Source organism: Epinephelus fuscoguttatus, linkage group LG8, assembly GCF_011397635.1.
Source record: "Epinephelus fuscoguttatus linkage group LG8, E.fuscoguttatus.final_Chr_v1".
Taxonomy (NCBI): Eukaryota; Metazoa; Chordata; class Actinopteri; order Perciformes; family Serranidae; genus Epinephelus; species Epinephelus fuscoguttatus.
This window is the reverse complement of record NC_064759.1, coordinates 33557891-33585458: the sequence shown is the minus strand read 5'-3', so window position 1 is coordinate 33585458 and position 27568 is coordinate 33557891. Positions and strand designations below refer to the sequence as shown.

Genomic DNA, 27568 nt, shown 5'->3' with positions numbered 1-27568 from the left:
TGAATATTAAGATTGGAGGTCAGTGAGGGCACCACACTTAAGGTGAAAAATATATTTTTTATCGTATTTTTTTTCACTGAAAATGTGTTATAATTTTTTATCAATACACATTATCATTATATTTTCTTGTCTAATAAAAGGTTTTTTGTTGGTTCCACGCTAGTTGTACTGATGCAGACTGTCTGCCATGGACAATATAACTCTCCCATGTAAATAATTTCCTGAAATAAAAGATTAAGTGCCACACCTAGTGGCTGAAGGGGGTAGAGCATTCACAACTTGTATTGCAATCAGGATGGAGAGCAGTTGTTGAGGAAGGTGATAAAATCACAGAAATGCCTTATTTAGTTGCTCACATGTACACATGACTACAGTTTGACTCCTTTCCCAGGAGCCTCTGTCACTAACTTCCACAGTCCCCACTGTCTCATCTCTGATTTGTAACTGACGAGCAGCCAGCGTTTGAATGTCACCGTGTCGTGGATGCTTGCCAGCCCTCTCATGTCTCCCCCCTCCACAAGGTAAGTTGCTTCTGACTGAAGGACAATCTTTGTCTCCACTGACCATCTCACATGTCTCAGCTGATGAGGTCGCGTGGGTCAGTGTAAGAGGCCCGAGTCTGGAAAACCCTGAATTTATTGAATGATTTATTCATGTCCCACAATTACAGCCTCCCCGACGATTATCATTAATTTGAGAGGAGGGGGTGGGGATGGGGAGGCAGCGTGGTCCTGGGTGCGCAATAAAAGAGGCGTGACGAGATGGTTGACTTGCGGACCCACATCATTACGCACATTATGTAGATAATTGCTTTTTTGGGGGGCGAACCTCTAATTATTCAATAGGGCTATCGTCAGCGGAAGAAAGCTGAACCGAGATGGTTAGATTGTCTGTGTCGCAATTACTCTGTTCATTTGAAATCTTCAGCTGAGACACTTTGATTTGAAACTTATAGGAAGACATTCATATAAAAGCAGTAAAATCGTGTAAGAAAGTGGGATCCCTGCTGAATTTTAAAGCGATATTCTGGATTTTGAAATAGCAATAAAGTTAGTCCTGCCCGCCGCAGACAAGCTGCAATCCCATATCCCCTAAAATAAACTACACGAACTTTTTTTTCCTGAGGGATGTTTCCTTTCCAGCTTTTTGCGCTCACTAGGACCCAGAGGCGACCTCGCACCGGCCAGTGTGGGTGAGTGCGCGCGGAGGGGGGAGGCTGAGGTGGGGGGAGACTACACTAAATGTCATCTTCAACATCTTAAATAAGAAGGAAACACAAAACTAGAAATCTCCACACGTGACAGCGGCACGGCGCTATATGAGGAAAAAGGCAGCAAGCATCAGGACCAGTCTGGAGTCAGCCACCGCTCAACCTCAGCAGCCAGCGCGCAAAACGCACACTCACTCGCCGGCTCTCGTTTTCCGTTTTAAAGAAAGCAACACATGTGAGTTTTGTTTGCGCTGCGCTACAGGACGCGGACCGGACGAGCGCGAGTGAGGAAACGCAGGTAAACGGAATCCAACGCTGTTCACAAGAGAGGAGAAGAAAGGAAATCCCCCCCTTTTCACCGCGACCACCTTTTTTCCTCCTCCTCGGACCTCTGTTCTCTTCTGGAGACACAAGTTTCTCACACAAAGAGGGATGCTGCATGTTCCCGAGCCGCACTTGCACTCAGAGGGAACCTAAAAGTGGACCGGAGCGGAATAACACTTCATTTGATGCAAGGTATACACCGACACCATATTTCACGGAGCGTCTTGGCGACTATTACGCACGGCTGCGCTTATTTTTTTGGAAGGGGCGTTTGAGCAGCACGCATTGCATCTGTGATTGTTCCAACACATTAACACACAGAAGATCAGTTCATTTTTTAATCCCCCTCTTATCACCCCACGCATCATTGTTTAGGAAGGTGTTGATTTCATTACACTGTTATCACAGTAACCTCCTTTTGTCATTCTCCCCGCAGCGCACCAAAGCGGACACTTTTAGTGACTGGAGGATCAGCGCGCTTCATAAAATGATCCCAATCGGCGGCGTGATAACATGTCGCATCCCGTCTGATGTTTGACACATTTGAGGATCGACTAAAGAAACTGGAGGAGGACATTACAAAGTCAGAGAATTCATCCCGAGCCCCGCTGGCACCTTTTTACTGGAGTCCGAACAACAGATCGCCGTCCAGATGCAGTTTCGACTCTTCTCCTTTGCCCTGATCGTATTGAACTGTATGGAGTACAGCAACTGTCAGGCGCCGTCGCACCGCTGGAGGAGAAACAAAAGAGGTAAGACGGGGTTGTAGCCTGGAGCAGCATCCAGGGGGTGACTTTAACAGATGGCGAAAGAGTTTGGGTAGGTCACGGGAGGCAACGGCAACAGTCCTAAACAGGGTTGCTCATGTTTTGTTGAATGTCCGCGTGTGCGCACAGAGGAGGCGGAAAGTCCGAACAGTAGCCTATGACATGAAATATTGATGACTATCTGTGCTTGGCTTCAAAAGTGCACAGGTGAGGGTTCCCGATTTAAAACAGACGTAATTCAGAAACATTCCAGAAATTCAAACTGAAAGATTCAAGTCATGCATCTGATGAAATTTATTACCCTGTTAAAATAAGATTTTTCACATTATGTAACGATTTCAGAGCCGGTAGCTAATGCGTAAAATGTGCGCAAAATTGGCCACGCGTGTGGCTGTCCAAAATTAATATGAAACCGCGGTTGGACTGGCTAATTTTGTTTAACACCTGGCTGTCAGACGGACTATTAACGCTACTTCCCGATGTTGTGCCTCCAACAAAGAGCTCCATATGTTATTTACATGTGAAACTGCTAAAAAGCTGCTGGTGCGGGTCGGTCTATAGGGAGCTGGCGGCTTATGGGGGTCGTATTGTTGGGAGTTATTTAATGAATAGATACGGAATCCCCTTCCCTTGACTTATGAATTGCACATCTCCACTCCAGCCCCCTAAGCTGGTTTTAATTGATCTCATAACCACTTTGAACAGTTGGTAGGAAACCCGCATAACAATCGCTCAGCGGAGGCGCGGGAGTCGAGGAGGGGATCAGCCCCTTTGTAAATACTACTCTATACTCTGAATGAATGAGGAGACAGTGGGATTAGTAAAGTGGCCCCCGCCGAGCCCTCCTCAGACCTGTGACATAACACATCGCCAAGACCCTCAGGGGTGACCATAAGAGGAGGAGGAGAATTACGCACGGGGAGCATGTCGCCGACTTTTGGGCAGCGTCGGCACAGTACGGCAGTACAGTAGAAAGACTAAAGTCAGGAGAGAGGGGGTCTTGTAAATTGTAAGGCAATCACAGATTTAATCATATGCGCTGCGTGCCAGGGGGAACCTCCACACTCTGCAAGCCCTCCACTGCCCATCTGCAAATAATCAGGCAATCACTGCGGGGTACTGGCACACACACGTTTCTCAGCTCCTCTGTGTGTTTCTTTCTCTGAGGACTGTGTGATCTGAGATAGTATATATCCACTAGAATGTAATTTTTATAGTATGATCAATGTTTTTCTGGAGCTACTTAAACCTGGAGGGCATTTTGGACGGTCAAGCAGCAAAGCCAGTCTTTATATTTGTCTGTAGTTTATCTGTGTGGTGTCTGTGTGAGAGAGAAAGGGAGAGAGGGGAGTGGTGGAGGGTGGGCTAACCAATGTGGATGAGATCAAGAGGTTAACTTACACATTTGACCTCAAGAACAGCTTTAGGCTGAACACTATAAGCTACACAATGTTATCCCAGCTCTCAGAGCGGAAGTTACACTTGTCAAACTAATCCCATGCAAATACTGGTTTTGCCCTTACAGTATCGTTGAAGTGTGTGTGTGTGTGTATTTGAGGGGGGGACAGCACTTTGGGCCAAAAGTGCCATTCTAGCAAGTGTTGGCAGCCGGCCAAGTGTTCGGTATTTGCTTCCTTCCTTTATTTATCACGGTTATATTGAAAGAAGCATGTGTAAGAGATCATTGTCCAATAGGCCCAGAAATGCTTGAATATTTTTCTAGCCCTCAAGGTTCCTGTGACAGCTTTATACACAGCCTGTCTGGCATGCAAAGGGAGCTATCCAAACCGTTCAGGAGTGTTGAGACCCAGACACGTTAGAAACTCAATTTGGGCCACACTCGGCTCGCCCAGGTGTAACTGTTTTATGGCTAACAAAACACATCCTGCATAATTTCACTTTTTTTGTTGTTGTTTTTTTACATGCATAAGAGAAAGTTTTGCCATTGATACACTGTGCACATGTAGCCACATGAGCAAGTGAGGTGTAAAAAAAGGATGGAGATGCCATTATAATTAGGGGATGTCAAGGAGAAAACAGTCATTGCGTATGACTCGAACCCGCTAAAATGTATGAGTAGAGGCAAGATTGGGATCTTTGTGTGGTTTCTGGGCTGATCTTGTCTTACTCACTCGCTGCATGGCATGACCCAACCTCCCATTTGGCTGCGGCAATTGTGCATATACATTTTTTTCCTCATGTAAAACAGATGACAAAACATATTAAATTTACACCTCCTTACCCCCTATCCTGCCCCACTAGAAGCAAGGAAACGATGCCAATGAGCCCTCCTATGATATCATAGCTAGACACAAGGGTATTACTTTTCATTTTTATTCTCTGGCTAATGATGCCACCTGCTGACTACATAAAATCAGGCTTGAGTACCAATGCTGCCTGAAGGAACAGAGACACACAGCGGGGCCCTTAGACATTTAAACAGGTAATGAATAGGTAATAGCGCCCAAGAGTGGTGAAAAGTTGCCATGTGATACTATTAACCCTTCCACGTCTTGCCCAGACATCTGAATTCCCAGCAGGCCGCAGCATGTCTCAGATCATATTCGACTGTGTAATCTGTTACTCTAACAGCGTTCCCAGATGTTTTGAAGGACAAAAGTGATTGGATGAAACTAATGCAGCCTAGCAGGGCGGGAGGAGTGAGGTCAGAGATGCATGACATTTTGTACCGCTCATGACAGTCAGCAACAAGGGTGTGTGTGGCGGCTTTTTGACGCCAAAGCTCACAGAAAATAATAATGATTTGTGGCTGACTATTCTTTCAACAATGAATCCCATAAAAAGAGTGTGGGAACTTGATACTCTTTCACACTTGTGAGTTGACTTTGTGGTTTGTTGATAATATAGAAAAAAAAGACTGGACGATTTTGTACATTTGTAGTCAAATGCAGTTTCTGGCTGTATGGGTTATAGAATTATAGCATCTCTGAGTGCAGATAAGTAACTCAAACGAAGTGGCCTCTCTTTCTAAGCTCTGGAAATCAGGCCTCAGTGTGCTGAAAGCTCACACAAAGTCCCAGGTTTGTGGGTGTAAGTGTTAATGTTGGAACCCGGTACTTCGGCGCAATATAATACATTGATTAAGTGCCTAACGGGGAGGAGAGGGAACGCTCCAAGAGGCTGCTTTTAAACCAGCCTTGCCACTCTTGGAAAAGGTGGAAAAAAAGCCCCGCAGATGGCACGTCTGTTAACAAGGCTTTCTCACATGATGCCACTCTAATCCAGGTGATGTGAGCCTTTTATTTATTCCATTAAACAGAAGGAGTTTGTTTATTTTACTCATCACTCGAAGGAAATTCTGAAAAGTGATCTGAGGTTTGACAGGATGGAGGAGGTTGCGCCGGTTGAGAAGAGGTGGGGGCTTTTCAGGGGATGAGGAAGGCATATTTAAGCAGATCAGCTGGAAACGGCTGAATGTGAACAGCATCACCTGAGAGGGATTACAGCGAGCCGAGTCTTGACCTGAGCCTGAGCTCCGGCGTCAAGGAACAGAGCTCTGTCTTTTCTCTCCCAGGCCCCATCAGCCAAGCTTCCATAAGTGTAAATCTGAGTGTGTATGTGCTCAAAAGGTGTGTGTGTCTGTGAGAAAAAGAGCACAGGGAGATACACGGACACCCTGCAGGTGCATGTTCCCGATGCTCTAATGAAGACATCAAGTCCAGAACAGCCACCCTCACCCACCCCCAACTCCTCCACCAATCACGTTCACGGTCTGTCTCGGGGATTATCATGGCCATTAAGGACAATGATTCACTTATGTGCTGTATTGATAAATCACATTAGTCTGACCCAGCCTCCGAACTCTGTCGAAAGACTAGCTCCTTGTTTGACCTACTAACCCATGCATGTCGATCCTGGCCTGTAGCGCAGCTCCTGCTCCGAGTCACAGCGGTATCGGATGAAGCCGGTGAAAGGCTCCTCAGTGCGCTCATGCCATGCTACACTGCTGAAAAACCCCAGCAGAGGAAAAAACATGCAGTGGCATGAACTTTCTACTGGAGAGAGAGACACAGGGAGAGATTCTTTTGGGTACCACGTGACAAAGCGGGGATGATCTGTTTCACGTTTTCTTTGTTTTCCCCTCAGAAAAAAAAAAAAAACTATTCTCCTGTCTTTCCTGTGTCTGAAGAACTCAATTAACCTAATGAATTTAATTGGCTAAATGATCCTTTATCCCACGTTTTTAAGTAGCAGGTTTGTGGATTGAACAAGGCAAGGAAGTGAGAGATCAGATTCATACTCATCTATCAACTCCTTGGGTGTTGCTCCATGGTTCAGTATTTCACATGGATGAGAAAGCTTGTTTTGTAACACTTCTTTGCACTTCCATCTATCACATCACAGTGAAGACACATTCATTGTGAGCAGATTTGGTCCCTCCTTTTCCTTTCTTTTTCTGGGGGAATACACGGGGGGATCTTCTCTTCCACCCTCAATCACTGTCATCAGAGGATCCCATGTGCTGGCAAAACTAAATGCCAAACAGATGGTTTTATTTCAGGCTACATTTTACCACACTGTAAAACTTCACTTTTTCGGAAATGTGAAATAAAATGAACGCATTATATAAAATCTCATAATACACTCCATATTTCCTCATGGTGATTGGAAACTCCCGAGCAGCAGACAAAAACCGCAGTGTCCCTCCAGAGTGCGAGGGCGATTTTGTAACCCTCACCTATGCCCGTTCCCTCAATTGCGCACTCCCCTGAAGCAATTACACCTTAATACGTTTCCTTATAAAGCTACTAAATATGACCAGCCAATTTGGTCCGATTCTCTCAAGTTTATTGGGCCGTAAAAATTCTAATGTGGGAATCATTTCTGAGTGCCACACATAAAACAACAACACAAAAGGAGCATTTTTTGAAAAAATGACTCATACAAGTTCTTCACAGGTAGGAGAGCTGCCCAGAGCCGGAGATGGAGCCCCTCAGGCTTACACTGAAATGCACTTCCAGACTACTTACCTCTCACATTACTAATACACACCTCTAAAAGAATTCAGTGAAGAGCTGTTTAGAGGTAATGATGTGGGTACAATAGGCATCCATTGTGTTTTTTCCCCAGTGAATTTGAGCATGGGAATTGTTAAAAATGACCAATTTCCCCTTCGCTCTTTACAAAATAAAGGAACTAAATCAAACTCGGACATTTTGAAAAGTACACTTATTCACTTTTTGCCACGAGTTGAGATGAGAAGAGCAACACCTCTCTCATGTCTGTGTGGTAAATACATAACTGGAGCCTGCAGCTGGTTAACTTAGCTTAACATTAAGACTGAAAGCAGGGGAAACAGCTCACAAATTAAATATTATAGCTTCTAGCTTATGCTAGAATAAAGTGTAGTGTAAACATTTGTTGCTTTACTAAGTCTTGGCTAGGAGGATACACTGTAAAAATAATGGACGTAGCTACCTTGACCCCACCCACTGGTTTGTGGACTCCTGTTTTTAAGTCTTGAGTTCGGCATTTTGGCCCAAAACCGCTTTTTGTACCCGGCTGTAGACATGTTTATTTAAATGGGTGGGATGGAATTCAATTTCTAGTCCTTTGGCCACTCAAAGCTACAAGTCAGATTCACACACTGGTGGCCAAGGCTACCATACAAGGTGCCACCTGCTACTCAGTTTTTAACACACTCACACACCAATGGAACAGCTATCGGGAGAAATTTAGGGTTCAGTATCTTGCTTAAATATACTTTGACATACATACTGGAGGAGCCTCCATCTAGGGAGCTGGAGATCAAATCGCTAATCTCCTGATTGGAGGATGACCCGCTCTGCCTCTGAGCCCCATTTCTGCTGTCAAGCTGGACATTTTAACATGGGTGTCTGTGGGGATTGTCTTGCTTCTGGAGCCAGCCTCAAGTGGCCATTCAAAGAACTGCAGTTTTTGGCACTTCCATGTTGACTTCATTTTTCAGCCCCAGACGTTGTGGCTGGAGCTGGAGCCTGCAGCTGACTAGTTATGCTTAGCACAGAAAGTGAAAGTAGGACACAGCTAGCCTGGCTCTGTCTGAAGTTAAAATCTACCGACTTGCACTGCAAGCTCACAAAGTAACCATTACAGCTTGTTAGTTTAACGCAAAAATATAGCCTAGCGTAGTTTAACCACCTGTCGTTTTACTATTTCTTGGTAGGAGCAGTTGCCAGGCAACCAGTGCAGACTTCAAGAAGCTGCTGGTCCCAGCTAAGAAATATTCTCACACATAACTCCGTGTAAAACTGGGGAAAGCATTCATGTGCAATTATGAATTAGAGAGGTGTTAGTAGGGCGAAGCAAGGCTAGCTGTTTCCCTGTTTCCAGTTGTTATGCTGAGCTTAGCTAATCAGCTGCTGGTGATTGCTTCATATTTAACATAAAGACGTATGTGAGAGTGGTTATGATCTTCTCAAGAAAGTCAATGTATTTCCTTAAAAAGGACTGTTCACCACAATATCAAAAATACATTTTCCTTTTACCTGCAGTGCTATTTATCAATCCAGATTGTTCTGGTGTGAGTTCATGACTGTTCTTCTTTCCAATATAATGGAACCAGATGGCACTTGGTTTGTGGTGCTTAAAGCGCCAAAAAAAGTTCTACCGAATTACACCCGTCAACATTGTCCAGAAGGAAGTATGCATTTATTCATGGACAAGAGACAGATGTGGAAAGATGTGGCGTCCTCCTCGGCTGAGCTGCAACGTTAGCTAGCTCCGTGGTGCTAGGTGAGCTATCAGTAGATGCATGCTTCCTGTTACACAGTCATACTGTTGGTAGTTGTAGTTGTTGTTCATGAAACTGCTCACAACAAAGTCTGACGATTATCTTGAGTAACTGGGTCATGTTTTCTGGACAGAGACATTGCAGATGAGTTCTTCAAATAAATTTTTTGTCACCTTGAGCACAACAAGCCAAGTGTCATCTAGTTCCATCATATTGGAGAAAGCAGATATCTGCCTGGCCCATATCTCCAAGACTCAGCAACTCAGACCAAAACAATCTAGATTGATAAATAGCGCTACAGGTGAGAGGGAAAATATGTGTTTTTGATTTTGGCGTGAACTGTCCCTTTAATCCCCTTTGTTTTTATTCAAGTTGGTAACTGAGTCTATTTGACAGGCCATGAATTTTATTTCTCACCTGTCCTAAATGTGTAGAGGAGCTGTACAAATTCAGGAATCTAGGAGCCCTTGCAAGGATGCTTAAAGTCTAGTGTTTCTATAAAAGGCCACACTCTGTATCTGCTCTTGTTTGCCATGTCAGTGTGTTCCTCTGTGTGCGTGCCGACCAGTACCTACTTTGCATCGATCTGCAAGGCCTGGAAATCTGAAACTCAAGGAGGCCCCTTGAGAAAATACACCGACGAGTGCAGAAACAAACACACACACTGACTGTAGTTTGGCGCTAAAGGCTGTTTGCATCAATGCCTGTTCGAATGGCTGCCGCTTTTACAGCAGCGAGGCATGGGGCTCTGATCGCTATCCCCTTGCCCACCCTCTAACACTCGACAGATGGACAAGACTCCTTTTTTCCCCCCTCTCCCTGCTTTTATGGGACCTCTAATTATGCTTACACGCCACATCAAAATAAAGCTCAGCATGCAATGCCTTTGGTATGGAGAGGAAGTGAGCTGGTCAGATGCAATAAAGAGTCTCTCTGCTGTGCTCGCCTGTAATTTGGCGGCCCAAGTATGGACATGGAGAGGTAAAGGTAAAGGTGCAGCTGCCCCCAGTGTTGCATACAGGCTGTCTGACGTGTCCATCCATGGAGTTGCTGTATCATTGAATTGCTTCAGTACTTCAAATGCTTGATTAAACAAGTAATTCTCACTATTTTCTGCCAATATGATCAAGTAGTGTGTAAGATAAACCCAGCACACTTTAAAGAGACGTGCAAATATGTGACAGGATATTTTAGCCCCACCCTTGATGTATCCGAGCCAAGGACTGCAGGCAGCCTCTGTTATGGTTTTGTTATGGCTTTGGCTGAGGTTGGGGTTAATGATGGTAATTGGGCACCCTTAGACTAAATGAAGACTTGCCTGGAATTAGGCTTGGACTAGTTGGGACAAGAGCTTTGAATTCTACAGTGGGTAAGACTTACACTGGATTTTTTTTTCTTGGGCATGGGGCTGTGTTGAGGCTGGCTTGTTCCTCTATCTCCTTGCTCTCAGGCCCTTGTGGTGTGAGGAGGGGAAGGCCTCATGGCTGCCTGCGGAGTGCAGAAGCACCCAGTGTGTTTTTAATCAGGAACAAGGCTGGGAGTCATTACTGGGCCCCGATGTTGAGCTCATTGTCTCTCTGACTCCCTCTGTGGAGAGAGGGGAAGACAGAGAGTGAGGGGGAAGAACAGAGAGGGCAACATAGCGTGCATGTCAGATGTAAAGAGGTCTTAGAGGGTCATCGCCTCAAGATTTATGTGGTCAGAATAGAAGAAGCAAAGTGATGGGAAGAGCAGTGGAGGAGGGATTGAATGGGACATGCATCTGTCTGTTATCAGAGCAAAGCAATAAGATTGTAGATCAATCATGTAATGGAAGCTACAGTATGTAATAGTTTGCCTCGAGGCAGCAGAGTGCATTGCTCGTTCTGCCGGAGTCGTTCAAGCTCACACCACAATAAGTGTCGCTCATCTTGATGTGCTGCATCTGTGATAAAAGAGCACCTCTGTCTGTCCTTACAAAACTTCAAGCTAACTTGCAAACATCCTAGCTGTCAAGCAGTAATTAAATTAGCCCGGCCCCAGATATCAGCGTTTATGTTACAGTTGGTAAACCTGCGTCAACTGATTTCTTGGCCACTTGGGGGCGGCAGAAACAAGCTAAACACATATTATCGTCTCAAAAAATTTACTGTGTACCAATGACAGTCATAAGAACGCAGATTCAGGCTTCCAGGCTTTGTTACATGACAAACCAGCTTGCAGGGTACGGCTTTCCATAATGCTACAACGACAGGAGGAGAAGCCAGATTACGTAGCTACGTATTGTGTTTTGCAAGTTTCACTTTCAGTTCAATTTGTCAGGCGATCAGGTTCATCTAATATTAGCAGCATTAGCTGTTTGATAATGTAGTTAAGCTGAAGCCTTATGCTATCATTTTCTGATTACAAGTAGAGGTTTGGTTGTTTGATGAGCAGAGTCAAAGATGAGCAGGTATGCTTGAGCTGCACATGGACGGCTAAGGGGCAAGGCTAGTTTGCATATTCATAAATCAGCATGCACCAAATAAGGCAAAGGTGTAGAGTTGGATCTAAGGCATGAGGAGATTTTTTTCATGGAATGAAATGTCTAAATATGTAATTTTGTTGAACAAAGATGAGTTTTTAGGGCTTTGGTCAATGTCCAGAGAGGAACGTAGGATTAGGATTGTTCAGCTCGGCAAATTTTATAAAAGAAAGTCTGATTTTTAGAGCCTCGGTACAGCCAGACTGAATGGCGTCCTCGCTGACGCCTCACACAATCAGCCTTTTGTGGGTGGATCCAACATCTTGTCAATCCAATTACAGCTTGGCAATTTGCTTCCGTGGTTGTTGCAGTTGGGTTGCATAAGTAAAATACAGACGGGTGACAAATTAAAGGAAATGTCTGAATAAATGGGTGACGAATCAACAAACGCAGATGCTTTCATACAGGGCAGTGAGGTCACTGAATGGTTTGATAAGTGTGAAAGTAATGTGAATCAAAGGCTTTGCCCTTGGTGATTATCAGATCTCAATCATCGTTACTGTCATCCACATGTGGGTTAATAAAGAGCTTTGTCTTAGTGGAGTTTTAGCTGTAATGTTCAAAATTTTAATTCAAATGTATTTATAATACTGTAAATGAAAAATCTCAGGTGTAATTGGTTACCATGACAATCTTTCACTCCCTCCACAGTTCACTGATTTGAACTTTTGCCGCATTGGATGAGCTGTCAGTTCACCTGTCACTGAATGAGTTTGAGTTGCCAAAGCCAAAATGTTTCTCCACCACAGGCCCAATGTCCGCCAGAATGGGCCCAGCCCCGCTCATTGTTATACAGTGGTTGTCTGAGCCAGTTGTCATGTGGTTGCGGTTGTTGTTGTTGTTTGTCTTGTACTTGTCTGTGTTGACTTAAGCCCATGTATGTTTTTGTGCTCACCCTGGCTGCATGTCATGCAGGCTCAGGACACACACATGCATACATAGTGTAAAAGGAGAGTGGAAGTCAATTTGTAATCTTCACATTTTTACATTGCGCTTTGTCAAAGAGGACATCAATTGTGGTGACTGCTTTTGACTTTTCTTTCTCCATCAGGGCTTCTCACTAATCTTGTTTTAGGGTCCAGACAATGAAATAAGGCTGCGGTAGAGACAATGCTAGACAGAAAAGTATTAAGGTTTAAAAGAAAAAGAAGTCCATTAACATTTCCCAGATTCCTTTGCTCTTTTCCCCCCCTCTAGTTATGCACTTGTATTACATCTTGGCTGGCTTCTCCTTAACTGGATATTATTTTATTTGGACTGGGGCCAGGTCTCAGGAGCAGCAGCCTTAGCTGTGTAAACAGCTGTCACCAGCAGGAGTTATAAATAATAGGTATCTGTGGACAGGGGTCACATGTAGTTTACATGTTTACCAGCTAATGGCTTCAGAGATGGTACTGCCTTGGTGCAGTAATGGGCAGCGCTGAAGTGTAATGGACAACGTGGGGCTGGTTATCATCATCAACGAGCACGAGGGCACACATGCATATGCATATGAGTGGCCAGAACAGTGTATTCTTATTAAGAGCTTACATAACTTTAGAGGTCGAGGGGTTATCTTTTGCAGAATAAGAGACTGCATCTAAGACATTGTTTAGAGAAGAGGAGACAACTCCTGTGGTTGAGTTATTGCATAGCTCTTTGGCACATCCAGTGCTTTGGAACGTAACAGCAGGCAATACATGACAATGCAATTTGCTGCTCATTTGTAGCAGTAAACACTGTGGCATGTAGGCACAAGACAGGTACAGCTCCACGCATCTGTTGCTTGCATGTAATGATACACTTCGTGACCTCATGCCACCCAGAGATTTTGGATGCAAGTCCCAGTTTCTTCATCCAAAAGTTCCCTTTATCACAACATCTAACACCTTCATTAGATTCTAGCTCACCTGCATACCAAAGCTCTGACTTTTTCTTTCTTTTTATTTGTGGCAACTCATGACATTTCCACACCCAGAAGCACATGTAGTACTTTTACTGAGAGGAAATTATCTTTGCACCACAGTCATTTTGCTTTATGTGCTCCATTTTGGCCTGTGGAGGCCACTCATACTTTATGAAAGCATTTATTCCAAGTCTCCCTCAAAGGGCACTGCAGAAAAAGAAATGTGTGCTCCTGAGGGCTGAGTGTGGCTCTTTCAGAGCCAATACAAGCCGGTTCCTGTTAAGAAGCTCGGGCAGTGCCAGCCATTCAGGTGCAGTTTTGTGGTGGTGTGAGAACATGACGCCAGATGTGATCCAGACACCTGCTAAAGCAGAAGGTGGCTGCTCTCATCTGGATACAACAAAGCTGTCTATCACAGGCCTGTGAAACACCTCAGATGAACTTCTCTTTAATATATTTGTGTGCCTGTGCTTTTGGGATAACGCTCAAGTTACTGGTGAAGACATGATCACACTTAAAGACAAATGGATAAATCTATTGGCTGGTGACAGCTTGAGTTAAAATATCAGTCTATTACATCACCCTCTAACCACCACAATGGTCATATAATGCTGTGGCCGATCCTTTAGTAGAAAACAGACTTCAGTGAGTTGAGAAAACAAGACAAGTTGTCTTCTTTCCCCATGAGAAGCGTAATGTAGATATTGGATCCAGCCCAGTTTTTCTGGGGAGAAAAATAAGTCTTTGATGTTTAGGGTTTTGTTGTTTTTTTTTTGTGGCAGGCACCATGTGTGAAAGTGAGACCATGTCTTTGCCATCTGTCCCCTGTGGTGCACTCCACTTTTGACCCTGGCGATCACCTCACATCTCCCTGTTGTGCTCGGCGGGCGAGGAGGGCTCGGAGGTTGTGTCTTGTTAAAGGGTTAATGAGGTAGAACTTTGTAGCAGACGTCCTACTTGAAATCAGTATGAAGGGAGATGGAGGCACTTAGTCAGCATATGCTATTTTTTGGTAGCATTTTTTTTTCTTTGTTATTGTTTAGTCTCCATCTATTATTCAAAAAGCTTTGTCTTTCCTACAGATCACATGTCAATGATAAAACCTCAGTTTGTTTAGGTAGTGCTTTCGCTTGTGCTAACTACCTGCTTCTTCTACTTATTTCAACCAAGCAAATAATGTAAAACTTACATCTTAAGTGAAAGAATCGTCAAATAGCAAACTTAAAAGCTTTTATCACTGCCTACAAGTGATATTATGTGAAATCTAGCACATGGCAGTCAGCGGGTAATGTAACTTTGACGCCACTACATTCATGTAACAGTTGTACTTGCTGCTTTAACTAATTGAGATTTTACACAGGCCTAAGAAACACCAATTTGTAAAATATGCTGCATATTACTGTATATTAAACTATCCAGTATAACAGTATTTAAAGAAGTTAAAAATAGCTCCTCCTCCACCAACTACAACATTATTAATTTGTAATAATTAAACTCTTATTATACTCTGTTCTGCTGCATAATATTTCTATATTTGACACTTTAAATACATTCTGCTGATATGATATTTGCACTTTTATCTTTGTTAGGTGTAGACTGCAGGACTTTTACTTGTAATTATTTAACTGCAGTAAAACTATTTTTATGACGTCTTTAGTCAGCAGTATTGGGAGGTAATTAAGGACTTTCACAGAAGTAATTTAGGATTTTAAGGTAAGCTTGAAGGGTTAGTATGACGTTTTGGAAAATACATGCTTGTTTTCTTTGATACCACTGTCATATTTGTCTCTGAAAAGTGAAGCTAAAGCCAGCAGCTCGTTAGCTATTTTGTTTAAGCAAAGACTGGAAATTTACGGGTGCTGGTGGGCAGATTTTGTTCCATTTGGACAGAGCCAGGCTAGCTGTTCCTCCCTGTTTCCAATTCTTGTGCTAAGCTGAGCTAACCAGCTGTTAGCTTCACAGACGGAATCACCGTAACGTCGTGCTTACACTTCCAGGCAGACAACAGGCAATTGTTTTGAATTGTGTAGCTATGTGAAATGGCAGACATGTTTCTGATGTCGTGAATGTAATTTTTAAAAATGTATGTTAAACACTGTGCTCCGACCTATCCGTACTGTACTGTGTTGCTTTGCTAGCATCTTTTATAAACCAAATCTACCAGCACTGAAGCTAAGCAGCCTACTACTGTGGACGAGGCTACAGCAACACGAATTTTAACCACCAAAAAGACCCACCTAAAAAATCAATGTCAGTTTAAATGTATGCCATATTTGGAATATTTTCACCACTCTACCTTACACATTAACTGATTGAGGCAGCGGTAGACCAGACTTATAAATTGACTGTTTTTGTTGATGGGATCTGGTGGCTTTGAGATAACGGCTTTGGCTCCCCATCGGAAAGGGCTGTCTGATGGAAATATTAAGCGGTGAAAATATTCTAAGTATAGCGTACACTTAAACTGATGTTGATTTTTGAATTGAGGCAGTGTCTGCTCAGCACCGTTTCTTTTCCCGATGTGACGTGGGGGTTTTCTACATGATAGTAGTTGTAAACAAACATTTTGATTCATTTTATACCAGACATTTTCCAAAATATACCGACACGTTTTCTTTAAGTAGGCTATTTAACCCTACTAAAAAAATGAAAATATTGGTTTTACCTTCTGTAACACATTATTACTTTACTAGTTATTAGTTACTTTAATTAATTGATGCAGGATTTTCACTTTACTGATTCAATGATCCACCCATCCATCCCTTTTTCCAGTTTACTGAAGTGAATGATTTAGTTTTTTTCCAGCACTATCAATCAGTGACTGGAGGTAATAGAACACAGGTTTTTATATTAACATTTGATAGTCTTTTACTTGACAAGCTGTTTTCGTGTGACACTTAAGCAAAAGATGAGCATCCCCCCTTCCATCTGGCTTCGCAGCTACACCATGTTGTGCTTTCTGGCAAAGTATGAGAAATCCACATCCAACTCTTCTGTTTCTCAGATGTGTGAGCTGGAAGTCGGGATGAGTTTAGTCAAGGTGATGACAAATGGGGAAAGGAGAGTGAAAAACGGGCTATGGTGGGAGAGACGGAGCATTGCTACATGGGGTGCAAATATGCCAAGCATGCCCGCTAACTTTACTGATCCTCGCCTGTGATGTCCTCGTTCTCCTGCACCGAGGGAAGCCCACGGCCAGGTCCCACTCAGCAGCATGTGTGTGTGAGTATGAGTGGGAGGTGTGGGCGTCTGTGTGCGAGTGAGTGAGTGAATTACTAGACTTCCAGCACGTTGAGCTACAGGTGTGAAAATTAGGTGTGAGGTTTATGTGTGATAAATTACCAACATGTGGGCTAATCGGAGCCACCCCACCTTTTCCTCCACCCACCTTTTTCTCTCTCCCCTTTCCTCCTTTCTGTTGGGGGAAAACACATTTCTCCCACAGCTTGAGTGGATTTGGGGGAGTGTAAATATTGAAATATTCAAAGGTCCAAACTTTGCTCTTTCTTTTGGAGCTCATTTCTTACTTCCCACTGCTTATACTTCATCTGCAGTTTGTATTTTATAGGTTACTGTCAAGGGCTTGGGAAGTTGGGGCAGAACAGGGTGTTTTGGGCACATGGGCAGATTTATTTGAGATTTTAAAATTTTTACAATTTTTACATCCATCAGTGTTACCTTTTTTCCCTGTTTTCTGAAGTGGGGCACACTTTGTCTATAAATTATAGTATTTCTTCGGATGAAAAATATTTAGAAATTTCACATTTCAGCTCCATTTTCAGTGGCATAATTAACACTGCCTCCATAGTTTGTTTACACAGCAGACTCACAGCAGCAAAACAGTCCAGATGGGTAAAAACTGTTCCACCAGCTCCGTCAGTTGCATGTAGATACATACATTTTTGCCATGTTGGATTCTCTGAATTTGAATTTCCTGACAGACCTCCTGTATTTTGCGAACACCTCCTTGACACTTGAACTAATCATTTCCAAATGTGGTGTGCATCATTTCTGGACTCTCACGACTAAAAGCTGTTAAAGTTTTTATGACACTATAGTTGTGCAGCTAAAGGCCAATGTGTTATTGGCACAAAGTTACAAAGAGGCCATGATTTATCGAGTCCAATCTTCAGAAATCCTACAAATGTCATTTTAGACCAAATTTTTAAATTTCATGTCGACTAAATCTGCGAATTCTAAGTGCTTAGGTTATCCATAGTTGCCACAGGGCTTGGAACCTGCCAACTTTGATTTGCAGCTGTATTGCAATGCTAAAATATAGGTCCTGGATCATGTTGCATTCATGGAACAACACTGCAGGTATGGAGCGAGTTGCTGAGAAACAGTGGTGAGTCGAAAAATACTGGGGCGTTTCATGAGAATATCAACCTTTTTCTTTGAACGGCCGAATAAAGATGGGTGAGAGATGAAGAGCTGGCAAGAAACATAAACCACATGCTCATCTTCTGGTGCCTGCCCAGAGAGCGATAAAGTCCATCCCCCTGAGTCACTGAACTCCCATAGTGCTTCATTCCTGAGTGTTGTAAAGTCCTTTTGCACCTGTGCTGACCAACCATGACGTATGAAGCGAGTATCACTGTTGAGGGAACGAAAGGCAGATGCCAAGTGATGACCTGTGATGCTCAACAGGAAGTGCCAGGTTGATTAAGAAAAAAAAAATCAATGGTGAGAAGACAGACACGTTTTTGTTTTAGTCTTTTTGTGCTGTATGCGTAGAGGTTAAGGGGAGCTCTTGCTAAATGTGTGATGTTTCATGCATTATATTGTTATGAAGTGTTGCAATTTACACCATTTTTTGGTTAAACCACTTAATAGCTGTGCCTTTATCCACCACCAAAAATAAAGCAGCATCTATAGCAGTTATTTTTAAAAGTGTTAAAACTGTCCTTCAGAATAGATTTTCCTTCTCTGGAACAAAAGTTTAGGATTATTAGAGGTTTGCATTGTTTTAGTGCATTGTTTAAGCTTATGTTGACATCGACTGTGAGCAGATATTCCGTTGTCTTCAAGGCCCGACTGAGCCGTAAAACATTTTATGGGGACCGCAACCCACAGTGAAGAGGCGATGTCGTTACTTGACCACCACATCAAGGTTGCTCTCTCAGTTTTTTCCTCCTGTGTGACCATGGATCTTTCCATGGCGGTCACATGTCTGTTATGATGGTCAAGGGTGCTGGGGTGCAAGCGTCCATCAGCGTGGCAGAAAGTGTTAAAAGACTGCAGCACATACTGTGAGATGAGGTCAGCTAGGTCACCTTTTATTTCTAATTTTCCTCAAACAAGAATTATGAGGGCTCTTTCACATCAGGGGATCCAGATGTGGGATTTGACCCAGGGCACAGGATTTAAGTCATAATCCATCATAAAGATGTTAATAAGGAAGTGAACTAACCGAGGGTCTTCATATAGAGTTGGAAAGGGGGAAGGGGTGAAAGCCATGATGAGTTCAGCTGGACAGATGGGTGAAAGGTGCGCAGAGAGTTTCCAGATTGGCTCAATGAGTCAATGTCTCTATCTGACTGTCTGCAGGGTTAGAAAACATAGGACAAAGGTTAGTAATATACACTGTACAAGTTACATTTTCAGGATTGCTGATATGTACAGTAGCCTCTAGTTTTGTCAGCTAATACCCCTTTTCCACAAAAAATAGTGCATGCATGCAGTTTTTTTTAAGCGTGGGAAAACCTGTTATAAATAGGCGATAAACTGCTTTTCCATTGCCGGTAGACAACAGACAAGTATGTTTGGCTTTTTTTTTTTCCTAATGTGTCACATTCACCGTCATAGACAGGCCGTTAAACAAGTCAGTAAACAGTAGAAAGCAGTGAGTGACAATGTTATGGTGGTTACTTCTTTTTTTATATCTCTTAGTTTTAAGTCTTTTTCTCAAACTTGGTCCTGACTACATTTTGAACAACGTTTGAGCGCTGCTTGGATGTAAACAGACAGTATTTTGTGGCGGCCCATTTCTGCATGTGCTGGCAAAGGGGCTAAATAGCACATCCACCTGTTGTTGAAATTCATTACATTTTGATAAGATGACAGAGAATCTGATTAAAAGTGGGCTAAACTAAGACCTCAAGTCTTCTGAGAAAAAGAAAATAAAACATTCTTCCTCTTTGAAATTAGCCGTTACTTCATATGCAGAAAACTGTACCATTGTTCAATCCTATACATTCAAGTATTTTACTGTTCAGGCCTTACTTGGTCTGATATGATAAGTAGCTAACGGTGGCTATGTTGGTAACGTTAGCAAATGTCTGGTTAATATCAGTGTTTAACACTATTAAGTGGGCTATTACTAGCTTAATTACTAGCTAAAATGCTAAGCTACCGAAACAGTAGCAAAAGTAGACAGCACTCATAAGGTCAGTTAACTAACGTAATGTTTGTTAAACAGTAGTGTATCCTATAGCTTATTGTCACTTCCAGCTGCAGCTTTTCAGCACATCACGTTTTATAGAAAGTTTCACCTTTTTGGGAAATAGGATATGCTTTCTTGCTAAGAGATAGGTAAGAAGTTTGATACCACTCTCAAATCTGTACCAAAAATATGTAGCCATCTAGAGCCAGTAGCTAACGTATCTTAGCATAAAGACTGCAGGTGAGAAAACAGCTAGCGTGGCTCTGTCCAAAATGAGAACAAAATCCGCCGACCAGCACCTCTGATTCTCACAGAATAAAAAAACGGTTCCCGGCTTTACCAGCAAAGACTCCGGGAAGTGACTGCTCCCAAGAATGGTCTCAATCTTCTCACTGAACTCTGAGTGAAAAAGCAAATCAGTGCATTTCCCAAAATGTCAATGTATTCCTTTAACAACAAGCACTTTGTATGATGGCGATGTGGTCATGCAATGACTCAAGTGTAGTTTTCTCACCTGCATGTGAATGTGTCTGAACCTGTTGAATCACACCAAAGTAAATTACCTTGAGCTTCTGTTTTATTGAGCACTAAAAAGTGCAGCTTTAAATTGGCCCCCATTTTCCAGTTGCCTGTTTGAACCGCGGCTGCCTGTTTTACCCATTCACCATATAAACCACCACCCTTTCAAGTGAAGGTTCAAATCTCTGTGCTGCCCGCCTCGCCCGGTGGATCTGTGTCACAGGAACACTTTGGCCGAGCTAATATGTCTGACAGCAAATGTGTTTGCTCAGTCTCATGCTGCAAAATCATTATAAGCAGCAGGACTGTCCTAAATTATAAACATGTGCTTACAGTATGATCTGTTAAAGTAAACTGGGGGAAAAAACGTAGATCCTAAAACCTGACTATTTCCAGCTGGAAAAGAGTCGGAGGCAAGTCCAACATATTTTCTGCTAAATTGGAACAGAAATGTGCCTTCAGCGCACAGGCCCGAAGTACCCCCCTCTTACCCCTTCTGTTTTTTCTCCACAATTTTTGAGCTAAGTGCAACTTCCAGTTCCATGACAAATAAAGTCACGGGCCTGAAAAGTGGGTGGTTTGATGTCATTTTCCATGTACCAGCTTTTAACGAGCTTGAACAATGTTGAGACGTTACAACGGCTGGTGAACTCTGAGTGCAAGGGGTGACACCGTTGGCTCTCCTTGCTTTTTACAGCCACACAGTGTAAGCCTGGTTGGTTAGGTGGTTTGAACAGAGATCCAGAAAGCGCCTGTTGCTTCTTACAGTTCCGCCTGCCGCCCGTCGGCCGATGGCTGCGGTGCTGTTCTGTCCCGCATCTGCCCTTTCGCTCTCCCAAGCTTTCTCTTTTTCCTCTAAAGTGGAGCAGCAGTAAGCTTATACCATCATTTAGGGAGGTGGACAATAAACAATAATTGTCTCAGTGCCACGAGGAAAACGTATAATTCTGTTGGTGGATGTGATGTTTTCCACATGAGAGCACAAATCTTCTTGACCTGCTGTTGCTTTGCCACTCCAAAACTTGAGGTTTACCATCCCTGCTTATTCCCCATGTGACATTTATAATTAGTATACATCTAGTGAATAACTCTATTGTCATGTTACTTGATAAACTTTCTCTTATAGACTGTACTGTAAGTGCCTTTTCTAAACAATGGGCAGTGTGGCTGCTGGTTTGTTGCATTCATAGGCTGTATTATTAGATTTACATACCAGGGGCCCTTGGAGAAATGGAGTAGAACTGTGAGAATAGAAACAGTTGTGTTTTAATATAAGCTCTTGTCCTCGCATTGCTGGGTGTGGAATTCACTGCTGTGCTATGATATTGTCTCAAGTCTGCTGCATTTCCAACTTAGAAGTTACTCAAGACACACTTTTTATCCAGCTTGTATCCTGTGCAGTGGCTTTTTATTTCAGGAGATTTGAAATAATACTTGACAAGATAAACTATAGGGTCTAACAAAATGCCTCCGTTATATGCATCTTTGCCCAGTACCATCAACATCTATTGTGGATATGTTGGAGTTCATGTCTAATACTAAACTGTGGGTGACCCATTGCACGCTCTTTGGGTTTTTACAAGGAGAAGAAATCAATACGTATTGTAAAAAATAGTGGTAGCATGTTAGAGAAATAATGACTGAGGGGATTTGGTCTTAAACAAAATATCTTCTGTGTTATTTGATAATGCTTGGCAGTGGCTCCACTAGAAATTTTTCATAGAGATAACCAGATAGGGCTGCTTAAAATCTTGGGGTGGCACACCAAAACCAAAAGCCATAACTGAATTTCAGGGATACTGCTGAAGTAGTACTGTGAACTGTGTCAATATGAAAGATTAAGGAATCACATACTGATATAATTTGGTTTCTTATTTTACTAATGTGGATAAACTAACACAGGTCCCGTTAACAATTTGAGCTCCACAACAATCCTGTTTGAATGTGTCATGTATCCGTACCTTAGGCAGTTCATTGTTCTTCAAATCGGTTGGTAGTACTTTTCGTTAGAAAGACAAATGTATGGCTTTAATTTGAAGCAGCTCATTAATTGTAAGGAACAAAACATAGGTGGAGACAAACAAATCGAATTTAGGGGAGACTTATGGGTACCAAAATAACCCATTTTCATTCAGATATCTTGAGGTGAGAGCTCAAGAGACCCCTTCAAAAATGGCCATGCCTGTTGTTCCCCCACCAAAATTTAGCCTAACTTTGGCACATTTTTTAGTCCCCCCTCTGACAAGCTATGCCCATGCAGTTGGTACCAATGGATGCCTTAAGTTTCCAAGACACCACTACTTTAGTGCCCATCAGGCTCTTAAAGACAGTAATGTCAGCCTAGAATTATTTTCACCAGGAAGGCCAGCAATTGTATTGGGGGGGCCACAGCCCCCCTGGCCCCCCTTGGAGTGCCACTGCTGCTCCCACAAGTCTGTGATTGACATGAGCAGCTGAGAGGTGAGAAAGAGGCATGTAACCACCTTTTAACATTTTTCAGATATTGCAGACCATAACAAACCCACATCTGATAGCAACATGAACATGAATATGAATGTTTTTGGCATAATTGAATCCCATTTTGCCCATAAAACATGAAGCGTGAGGAAATACTACTAAAGTTTTATTAAAAATCAGATACGCTCCAGTCTGGCCACATCTGACATGATGGCTAAGATAAAGTATGTTTATATTATACTGTATTTCTAATACTATAATGCATTTTCTTTATGTTATTCTTTAACATTTTCATAAAATTGTCAAATTTAAAGAGCTGAAAATGGTTCCAAGGTATCAGTTTTCAGCAGCGCCGGCTCTAAAACGTTTTTATCGAAGGCAGCTTAAAAGAGCCCACATCAGTGAAACTCCACGTAAGAATGTCTTCTTGTTCTCAATGTTAAGTTCCCGGCTCTAAAAGAAACACAAAAATTATGTGCAGTTTGCCTTGTTAGGGTTTCGGGTTGCAGAAAGTTGGAATGGGTCAATGTGAATGATTTCATGGGTAACGGTAGGTGAGTGGAAGGCAGGAAGTGAGCCGGTCGTGGGTGGAACCCCTTGTATATGTGGAGGTTTTTGGCAGCCTCGAGCGCCGTCTGTCACGCTTGCTTTGGACTCATAAAAACGTACCTGAGACAGAGTTTGGGTTTCTGCTGGATCTCACTGTGGCCCTAATTGCTCTTGAGCAGCTTCAGAGCAAACCTCCCAGCGAGCCTACGGCTGGAGAATGAAAGTGCTGCGCTCCAAACATGCCGTCATCCCTCATGTTGTGAGCCTGACTGTTCCGCATGAATGAAAGGCCAAAACTTCACCTGCACAACCTAGATACTTATCAGTGAATATCTGCAAGGCCATTTCCCCGTGTAATGTTGATTTTATGGTCTAAATTGTAATTTTCAAATTGTCAGATGCAATAGTTTCAAAAATGATGACCAAAAAATGATTGGTCTTTGATATTCTTCCAAGTGGGAAAGTACACTTATTTGCTTTTTTGTCCATACCATTCTCATAGATACAGTCGCTGTCTAGTCATAGCTGGGAGGCGTGGTGAGGGTGGATTTGACAAGGGGGAAAATAATCTATTCCCCCAATGCTGGGAAAGCACCATAGATGTATAATAATTATAATAAGATACTGGACCCCAAGATGGTGCCTATTGAGTCCAATGGAACTGCTTGCCTTGCACATACGCCGAAAAGTTTCTAGCTTCTAGATTAATTTTACTTTGATTTTAAGACTTCCTTTCTCAGTTTAAGGAAAGTTTTAGAAATATAAAACCTCACTGGATAAAAATGCACAAAAGATAGAGACTTATGTGACCTTGTTTGCAGTTCGATGTGTCCTGTCAACAGTTTTACAGATGTCTCTTTTATAATAGTGGTCTGTGGGGAAAATGCTTTTTGGCCACTGGGAAAAATTAGAAGCAGGGCTGAACTGCTTTCCTGGGGGCCTGGAAAGTGCGGTTTTTAAACTCACATGCTAATGTCAACAAGGTGTTGTATCTTATACAGACGCCTTGCGGTCACTTAACAAAGAACGCCACGTTCAAAAATGAAGAAGAACTGGATTGGATTGTTGTGCCTATCTCATAAAAGACTGGACAAATGATCCAACTAAATGGCCTGAAGTGTCATTCCCAGATATCTTTCTGCTGCGGTCCAGCCTTTTTAGTTTGTAGTGTTAGAAGCATGGGTCCTTGTATCGGGGAACAGGAAGGAGCTACCACTGTCATGTTGTTAGCTGTTGTAAAACATGAGGAAAGCTACTCAGTTTGCAAAGTTAGGAGGCCTGAAACAATCTAAGACCATTTGAATAAAGCAATCTTAGTGTTACCTGTAATTAATTGCCGACTACACACGTGGGATTTGACAGGTGATTGAACTCATCCTGCTGCTAGGCGGCTCGCAGCCATCATGTTCTTTGGTTCTTTCTCTTGATTGACGTTAATGCAATGTACAGTTATGTACTTTATGTAAAGTTATGTAGGTTAGGGAAAGTAAAGATACTGTAGTTAGGTATAGGAAAAGAAACATGGTGATGACGAACCTGAATATGATTCAAAGTTCATTCAAAGTTCACAGTTCCTGGAGGAAAGTCCTGTGTTTTGTTACCCATCCACTGCCACCACCTGCTTCCTTTCAGGGTCGCTACCTTTACTCTTGTCGTTTCATATCATTTGTTTATTAATAAACAAGTTTTGTTAAGCTAAGCTAACAGGCTGCTGGCTGTAGCTTTATATTTACGCATGAACACAAGTGTATCTTGTATCTTTCAGCAAGAAAGCAAATAAGCATACATCCCAAAATGTCAAAATATTCTTTCAGAACATACTCATTAGGGTACATTTCACCTTGGTAATGCTTATTAACAATGGCATTGCCATGAACACTTGAATGCATTTTTCTCCAAGTCTTAAACGCAATCATGCTCAGTCTAGCTGCCACAGTACATTGAGGATGCGTGAGGAAGAGGATATATGAAGGATCTTCATGTGGTTCATGTACAAGAGCAGCAGCTTCATAGCAACCCTCTGCCTGGTAGACATGACACACTGAGGCTCTTATTAAGTCTTTGTGTTAAAAAGTTCTTGCAGAGGCTTCTTCAGAGATCTTCATCTGGCCCCTGGCTTTTGTAAATACAATACTTCAGGCTTAGAGGGGTCTTCAGTTAGCTGTCAGAAGTGGGAACTGCGGATTTGTTTTCTTTCACGTAATACGTATTCTGTGGTTGAAACCGTAAACGGCATCGGTTTATCGTGCACAGCGAGTGGCACTTCGAATGGCGTGTACGCTCCTCTCCTGTTTTAAAAAACATGCATGGCAAACCCGGTATCCATAATTTCAAAATGAGCGCTTTCTGTGTGGCTTTTCTATATGTCTGGGTCATTTCGGTTTCAATGTGATTGACAGAAGAAACGCTCGAAGAGCTGAGGCTTTATATGATTTGTGGGGAAAGGAGAAGCCATAGAGGGCAGTCGAGCATGTGTCAAAACACGGTTGTCATTCGGATAGACTGAGTTTGAATGCGTCTGCTGTTTGAGAACAGGAGAAAGACACAATCTGCAAAACAAAAACCACATCCATAACTCAGAACACATCCCCCAGCACACTAAACATACGGCTTCATGTTCCTGCCAAATTAGGTTAAGCTGCAATGATCTATAGAGACTTCAGAACTAACACTTAACCCATTTCCCTTTGATTTTCTCTTCTTTAGTGCCACTTAAAAACATGGCTGCTACATGCTTTGGCAAACTGTTTTCAATTTTCATGCCAATGAAGCACGCTGGAGTAAAGGTTTTACTCACAAGCCTCTTCCAAATACTTTTTTCAAGAGTTTCAGCTCTGCTGTACAGGAACTACTCTTATATTTCCTCTGGTCTCAAGAATCAGATTCATATGAATGACTGTTTTCTTTAAGAACAGCTAAAACCTGCTGGCAGTCGACAGATTGATGTAAAGTGCGCTAGACATTATGCCGGTAGTGTAGGACGTGAGTTGGACAACGCTGCTCCAGACACTGTGAATTGTGGCCTCCTTCCTGACATACCTGTGGCCTGAACCTCCAAACCTTTCCACAGACACACACACAAGCTAATCTCCCAAGATCAGCACCAAAAGAGTTTCTCTGCACCGTATACAGCCTTTCCTTCTTCCCCCCTATTTTTCCCCCACAATCGTATGCTAATTCCAGGATGTGGGATCTGCTGCATTCAACCGGCGTGTGATTATGTTGCCCTCAATCAGTGTGCATTGCGAGATTAGCAACCAGCAAAACAAATGTTTGACAACAAAAGAGTGAGCTGAATTTTTGAGCCAGTCATGAGAGACTTTTCAGTGACTGTAATTTCTCTGCTGATTGACTGGCCAGTGATCTAAGATGACCACAGGCCCTGCTTTTATTTTTCTGTTATTGTTAAGATAGTATTGTTAGCACTTGGTTAATAGTTACAGAGTTGAGCCCGTTTAGAACAGGCTGAAGAAATAAGGTTTCCAGCTTCACAGTTTTTTACTTTTGCCAAGTTGGCTTTCCCTTCCTGTCAGTGTTGTGTTCAAGTTTGGCGAGGGCAGGGGGAGTAAATGTGACCAAGTTAATGTGAATGTCAGTTTGCTGTAAACACATCCAGACTGTATATTCCACAGAAATATATGGTTAACTATGAGGTTTGGTCTAATGGTGCCGTTTAGTTTTACAGAATGGAAGGATTGACAGAATGAAATGCAAGATGCATTTGAGAAATTATTTTTGTGGTTTACCTGAAAATGTTTTTAATAAAAACAAGTTTTTGTAAATAAAGGAGTCATGTAGGATGTTTACATGTTTTAGTATTATTGTTTTAATTGTATATGTGTGGAAACCAACCAGGTCTCACTTCCAGCTCATCTGATACAGACGCTTGGCCAGTGTCCCTCGGTATCAGATACAGGCACACCGAGGCATCTTTTAGCAGTGGTATGAGATGCACTGGGTGGCCCTTCCACATTGGGACTGAGTTACTGCCCCAAGTGAGGGAGCGTGAGATGGATTGATGAGTGATGCGTGCGCTGTGCTGGGCCATCATGGTGAAGGAAGAGCTGAGCCGGAAGGCAAAGCTTTCGATCTACCAGTCCATCTACATCCCAACCCTCACCTATGGTCATAAATTATGGGTAATGACCAAAAGAATGAGGTTGCGGATACAGGCTCAGCCTTAGAGATAGGGTGAGGAGCTCAGACGTCTGTAGAGCCGGAGTAGAGCCACTGCTC

General features: G+C 42.7%; 1 protein-coding gene across 4 annotated transcripts in view; it reads left to right on the top strand.

The window, feature by feature from the left end:
- The window catches only part of rspo2 (R-spondin 2), a 76705-nt gene that overhangs the window by 1562 nt on the left and 47575 nt on the right, over positions 1–27568 (top strand). Inside the window, exons 2-3 of one of the 4 annotated variants that reach the window (XM_049584151.1) lie at positions 456–521; positions 1971–2286. In XM_049584151.1, the coding sequence (XP_049440108.1) occupies positions 2187–2286 (100 nt within the window). In that variant the 5' untranslated portion in view covers positions 456–521; positions 1971–2186. Of the gene's footprint in view, positions 1–168; positions 522–852; positions 1727–1970; positions 2287–27568 lie in introns of those variants that run through there. The other 3 variants (XM_049584150.1, XM_049584148.1, XM_049584149.1) reach the window with 3 other exon arrangements.